Source organism: Etheostoma spectabile, chromosome 17 (assembly GCF_008692095.1).
Source record: "Etheostoma spectabile isolate EspeVRDwgs_2016 chromosome 17, UIUC_Espe_1.0, whole genome shotgun sequence".
Taxonomy (NCBI): Eukaryota; Metazoa; Chordata; class Actinopteri; order Perciformes; family Percidae; genus Etheostoma; species Etheostoma spectabile.
Window position 1 is genome coordinate 1,348,445 of NC_045749.1, and position 6,231 is coordinate 1,354,675.

The 6,231-nt window shown below is 44.4% G+C and overlaps 1 protein-coding gene across 2 annotated transcripts in view; it reads left to right on the forward strand.

Annotated features, from left to right (window-relative positions):
- Window positions 1-6,231, forward strand: part of LOC116705557 (protein kinase C epsilon type) — a 75,622-nt gene that overhangs the window by 37,348 nt on the left and 32,043 nt on the right. For both annotated transcript variants that reach the window (XM_032541827.1, XM_032541826.1), the window contains exons 4-10: window positions 898-932; window positions 1,071-1,159; window positions 2,164-2,296; window positions 3,324-3,466; window positions 4,364-4,460; window positions 4,580-4,848; window positions 5,532-5,705. In XM_032541827.1, the coding sequence (XP_032397718.1) occupies window positions 898-932; window positions 1,071-1,159; window positions 2,164-2,296; window positions 3,324-3,466; window positions 4,364-4,460; window positions 4,580-4,848; window positions 5,532-5,705 (940 nt within the window). The remainder of the gene's footprint in view (window positions 1-897; window positions 933-1,070; window positions 1,160-2,163; window positions 2,297-3,323; window positions 3,467-4,363; window positions 4,461-4,579; window positions 4,849-5,531; window positions 5,706-6,231) is intronic.

Consider the following 6,231-nt stretch of genomic DNA (forward strand, 5'->3'; position numbering starts at 1 on the left):
ATGTGTATACAATATTCTCTGATGCTCCTTCCTTATGCTGATTTCTCCCAATAACCTGCAGTCTAGTTTCCATGTGAACACAGTGGACGCTGTGAAGTGCGGGGTCGTAAACAAAGCCAGCTGTGTTTGTTTCCATCCCAACAAAGTGTGTTAGCGTCGCTCACATGAAAGCATGTGGCCTCGGTGCTCTGAAAGAACATTTGAGAAAAACCTGCGCTTGTTAGATTCCTCAAGTGCTCAGCCTTTCTGAGGCGAATGAGCAAAAACACTGACCCATACGGATTAACACAATTTTTTGACATGCACGTACCAGTGTTTATACATCCTGTCAACCTGTAAGTGGCAGTGTAACGAGAAGCTCTAGCCCACGTTAGCCAATCAGAATCCCGAAAATGGAAACACCAATTACGAATCACTTCCTCTCTCTTCTCTTCATCACTTCCTCTGCTGTCTAAACCTCAATCTGTCTGTTTATGTGCAAACGTGCAATTGAAGATTTCCAAAATCTCCACTTTTTGAAAGACTTGTTTTTAGAGGCAAATTCTCCGTAGAGTGTAAACAAAGGGCACAAACAAAGGGAAATGTGTCCGTTTGTCAAAATAACCATGTACGTGTGAACAGGGCCTTAGGTTTAGAGCCCGACCGATATATCCGACATTAGGCATTTCCCGATATAACAGTATCAACATTTATAATGATTTTTTTTGGTGTTTAATGCGTTTCTGGATTATTGTTTTTTTTAAATATATATGCCGATATATCTGCATATCGGATTCAAAAATCAAGATATACATACAGTATATCTTGATTATGGGTAGCCTAACAGTTTCATCTGATTAGTGCTGAGATTCAGGCTTGTTTTCTCACACATGTTCTGTGTCTTTCTCTCACTTTCAGGGGTGTCTTAGGAAAGCAGGGCTACCAGTGTCAAGGTAAGTTGGTGTCAACACATTCCTGTAGTCCAATTTGTCTAAATCTACATCTACGTTTTTCAAGATTATCAACCCAGGACACTTAAAACTTATCTTATAAATCTGCAACTTATAGCCCTGTGTGTGTTCCTCCTGCAGTGTGTACCTGTGTGGTCCATAAGCGCTGCCATGAGCTGATCATTACCAAGTGTGCAGGAATGAAGAAGCAGGAGGACACAGTCGAGGAGGTAGCGATCTACATCTACAGGCTGCTTTTATTACACGCTTCACCTGGAACACACACTGGCTAAACTTAAATCTGAGAAACGTCTTAAAAAGGGCTGTCAAACTCCACTTCACTAAGGGCCAAACTGGAAAATGAGAACCACAGTAAGGACCTGACATGATATATACAGTAGACAATTATTGACTTGCTTTTATTTAATCAAAAAAAGTCAAACATCTTTGACTGTATTATTGCACGTCTCATATAGCCTTCTCATTTCCAGTTTAGTCCACATACAGCCCTAAAAAGAACAGAAAAAAAAGATCCGTAGCCATCATAGAGTTAGACACCGGAGGAAACCCACACAAATTCCACACAGAAAGGCCCGGGACCCAGAACCTTCCTGCTGTGAGGCCCCAGTGCTAACCATTGGGCGACCATGCTGCCGGTGACATCCCTTATGTTCTCAAACCAGCCTCTGCTGACTCGACCAGCTGAGGTGCAGGCAACTTGAGTTGAGTTCAGACGGCTGCAACTTTTCCCTTCAACGTTCTGAACCGGGTTTTGGACTACCGTTAACTGCCTGTACTATTCTCTCTTGCCCCTCTTTATTATCTGTTAACGATCAGTGAAGGAAATTATTAAAAAATAAAAAAAATTATTATAGTATAAAAACTATATAAAAATAATAAAATTGTATAATAATAATAAAATAAAATAAATTGTTAGTAATGCTAGAGGGAACTAGAGCTGCAAGGATTAATCAATTATTTGCCACCTATTGAGAAAAAGATAATTAGATTCCATCTTGTGAAATGTGAATATTTTCTAGTTTCTTCACTCCTCTGTGACAGTAAACAACAATTCATTGATGAATCGAGAAAATAATAATCAACAGATTATTAAAACAATAAAAATATTGGTTAGTTGCGGTCCCAGAGGGAACAACATTCACGTTTCCCGCCAGCTCAGACCCCCAGACTCCGGCAGCTTTGTCTCACCGTCCTTTTTGTGTCTCTCTCGCAGCCGCTCGGCTCGCAGAGGTTCAGCGTCAACGTGCCGCACAAGTTCAGCATCCACAACTTTAAAGTTCTCACCTTCTGCGACCACTGTGGCTCTCTGCTCTGGGGTCTGCTGCGACAGGGACTCCAGTGTAAAGGTACGGACCACTCAGCTTTCATCCATGCAATGAAAAGTGTGGTCTATCCCAATGGAATGGTCTTTGTTAACAACCCATGTAACTCCTAATATTAATTTACCTTTCATATTTTTTCTGTTTTCTCTTTCTTTCAGTATTTTAGTTTGGGTACACCGAGTTATCCTCCTCCAGAGTTAGCACCCAACAGGCTACACTGAGTTATCCTCCTCCAGAGTTAGCACCCACCAGGCTACACCGAGTTATCCTCCTCCAGAGTTAGCACCCAACAGGCTACACCGAGTTATCCTCCTCCAGAGTTAGCACCCAACAGGCTACACTGAGTTATCCTCCTCCAGAGTTAGCACCCACCGGCTACACCGAGTTATCCTCCTCCAGAGTTAGCACCCAACAGGCTACACCGAGTTATCCTCCTCCAGAGTTAGCACCCAACAGGCTACACCGAGTTATCCTCCTCCAGAGTTAGCACCCAACAGGCTACACCGAGTTATCCTCCTCCAGAGTTGGCACCCAACAGGCTACACCGAGTTATCCTCCTCTAGAGTTAGCACCCAACAGGCTACACCGAGTTATCCTCCTCTAGAGTTAGCACCCAACAGGCTACACCGAGTTATCCTCCTCTAGAGTTAGCACCCAACAGGCTACACCGAGTTATCCTCCTCTAGAGTTAGCACCCAACAGTCTACACCGAGTTATCCTCCTCTAGAGTTAGCACCCAACAGGCTACACCGAGTTATCCTCCTCTAGAGTTAGCACCCAACAGGCTACACCTGAAGCTCCTCTGAGTTTTTGTTTTCATCTCTCCCTCATATCATTTATTGATTATGTGTATATCAATCTGTAGTAATTGTATACGTGTATACTGCATTGATTGTACTTGGCGTGCACTTCACTTGACCTGGACTTGACCTTGAACTCATTCTAGTGTTTGTCCTAGTGTTCTGAACATGTGTGTGCATGCTAACTCTGTCTTTGTGTTGTGTGTGTGTGTGTGTGTGTGTGTGTGTGTGTGTGTGTGTGTGTGTCTCAGTGTGTAAAGTCAATGTACACAGGCGCTGTGAGAGTAACGTAGCTCCTAACTGTGGCGTGGACGCTAGAGGAATCGCTAAAGTCCTCTCTGACCTCGGAGTCACGCCAGACAAGATCTCCAACAGCGCCCAGAGACGGAAAAAGGTGAGAAAGTGAACTGGCTGGCTGCACAGCCACACTACTCGCTTTTTCCAAGCAGCGTTTGGAGACAAAAGTGATCTCCACACAGGAGTTATAGCGCCAGTAGCAGAGCTCATCTCCGCCCATCAGTGCTGTAGCACTCGAGATAGGTCTTTGAAGGTCTCGTCTTGGAATCAACCGCATTTTTACTCGCTGATGTACCGGCTATGTAGTTTTTCGTAAAACAGCGTTCATCTGCGATTTTGGACCGTAGAATGTGCTGCTATAATCTATTAGGGTACACTGCCCACTGTAATAGTTACATCTTGCCAATTTGTTAAATTTTCCCCAATTTTGGGACGCATTCCTGTCCCATTGCGTAGTGTTTGGTTCAGAAGCCTTTATCTGTGACTTTTGACGGTAGAAATTGCTGCTTCGTTCGATTGCATCTATCTAACGTTAGCCTAGTGCTTTATATTCATATTAGGTAGCAAGATAGCTGGAATCTAGGCAGCCAAAGCAGGTTGTTCCCAAATTTTGGGTCACTTCCCTGCTGGGACATGTCCGGTTGTGTAGTATTTGGTTTAAAAGCCTTTATTGGTGATTTTTCACAGTACAAAGTCCAGCTTTATCCTCTGTTGCAGTAGCTCCAGGTAGTCAAACAACAGCGAGGCGGTTGAGCAGAGTGCAAAATCCAGGAAACAAGCTGGCCAATCAGAGCAGACTGGGCTTTTTTTCGGGAGGGGGGCTTAGAGAGACTGCTCCTACAGAGCGTCTTATACACAGGGTGAATACAAGTACAGCCATGGGCCGTATGAGAAAAATGTGTTTTTCAAAAATTCAAGTGTGTCAAAATGTTCTATTACAAACACAAAATAGTATTATCCTAAAAATGTTATATAATAGTTCTCTTTTGAACAGCTTCCTCAGGGTCAGGATCCGCAGCAGCTGTTATCAGGGACGCCTAACACAGAAGAGGATCGCTCAAGGTCCGCCCCCACCTCACCGTGTGACCAGGGTAGTACAAGTCCTCACCATGACACATCAAAAAACTCAAAAACCAGCATGAAACTAAAACCAAAAAGGACAAAAAAAAACAAACCAGAACTCATCTTCTATTTCTCTGTGTCTGTCCAGACGTGAAGGAGCTGGAGAACATCCGGAAGGCTCTGTCGTTAGACCACCGCGGAGTGGAGCACAAAACACACCCGCTCTCCTCTGCCATATCTGCTGCCTCGGTAACAGATGAGGGTCATGAGGATGGGCGAGTCGGCAGCGTCGGAGTGGAGGGCGAGGAAGGGCAGGAGAACGGCAACGTCAAAGGTCACGCCGCTCCGCAAATCAAGAGGATGAATTTGCACGACTTTGTGTTCATCAAAGTTCTCGGCAAAGGAAGCTTCGGAAAGGTGAGTACAGGGTTTTTCATGGCTCAGAATGGTCTATTGGGGCGGTCTACGTACAGAAGTAAGCGCATTGTCGGTTCGCGTACAGAACAGCCAAATGAGTTTGTGTTACCGTATTTGACAGAAATCAATGCCTAGCGAGTTATTCTAGCATCGAGTAATGCTGCTCATTAACTATGCCCTTGTAGCCGAGCTGCACCAATCACATCATAGATCTGATATAGGCGGGGCCAGAGGCGAGCTGCACCAATCACATCAGCGTATCTGATATAGGCAGGGCCAGAGGCGAGCTGCACCAATCACATCAGCGTATCTGATATAGGCGGGGCCAGAGGCGGGCTGCACCAATCACATCAGCGTATCTGATATAGGCGGGGCCAGAGGCGGGCTGCACCAATCACATCACCGTATCTGATATAGGCGGGGTCAGAGGCGAGCTGCACCAATCACATCAGCGTAAAAAGATAGTAAAGAATAGTTTGTTTTCAATTTGATTTGGGCTTATGTTATTGTCTCGTATGGGTCTGTGTATTTGATCAAATCATTTTGTCGCGGACTTTGTGATAACAGGTAAGATTGCCTCGTTGTCACGTCGTATCGTGATAAAACGTGTGATTTATCACCTCTGCTGATGAGGGAAGGTCTTTTGGACAATATTCTCTCAAATGTGTGTGTGTTGTGACCAGGTGATGCTGGCGGAGCTGAAGGGCAGCGACGAGGTCTACGCCGTCAAAGTGCTGAAGAAAGACGTGATCCTGCAGGACGACGACGTGGACTGCACTATGACCGAGAAACGGATCCTGGCCCTGGCCAGAAAACACCCCTACCTGACACAGCTCTTCTGCTGCTTCCAGACTAAAGTAGGACCACACACACACACACACACACACACACACACACACACACACACACTCACTTGCAGACATATGTTGCACCTCCAGGGTGCACCAGCAGACCACATCTGAATCTGTAGCCTCCAGTTGGAGGCAGGTGAATGCAGGACTTTGACATGTAATGAAGTATTTTTAGTGTTTTTAGTACTTTGCTTAAGTCAAGGATCTGGATACTTCCTTCCCCACCAGACTCAATTAAGAACACACACACACACACACACACACACACACACACACACACACACACACACACACACACACACACAATACGATTAATAAATGTAATTTTTTGTTTTTTTGCCCTCATAGTTTACTGACAAGGTTTGTACTGTAAATACGCTCAGCTACTAAAGGTGGGGACATTGTTTGTAATTAAAAGATCTTTGTGATTTAAAAACAATTGAAAGAAACGCACACAGACAGAAAATGTTGGATTTTCATAATTTTTTTAATTAAGGCAATAAGATAAATTTCCAAAAGATGTTTTTTTTAT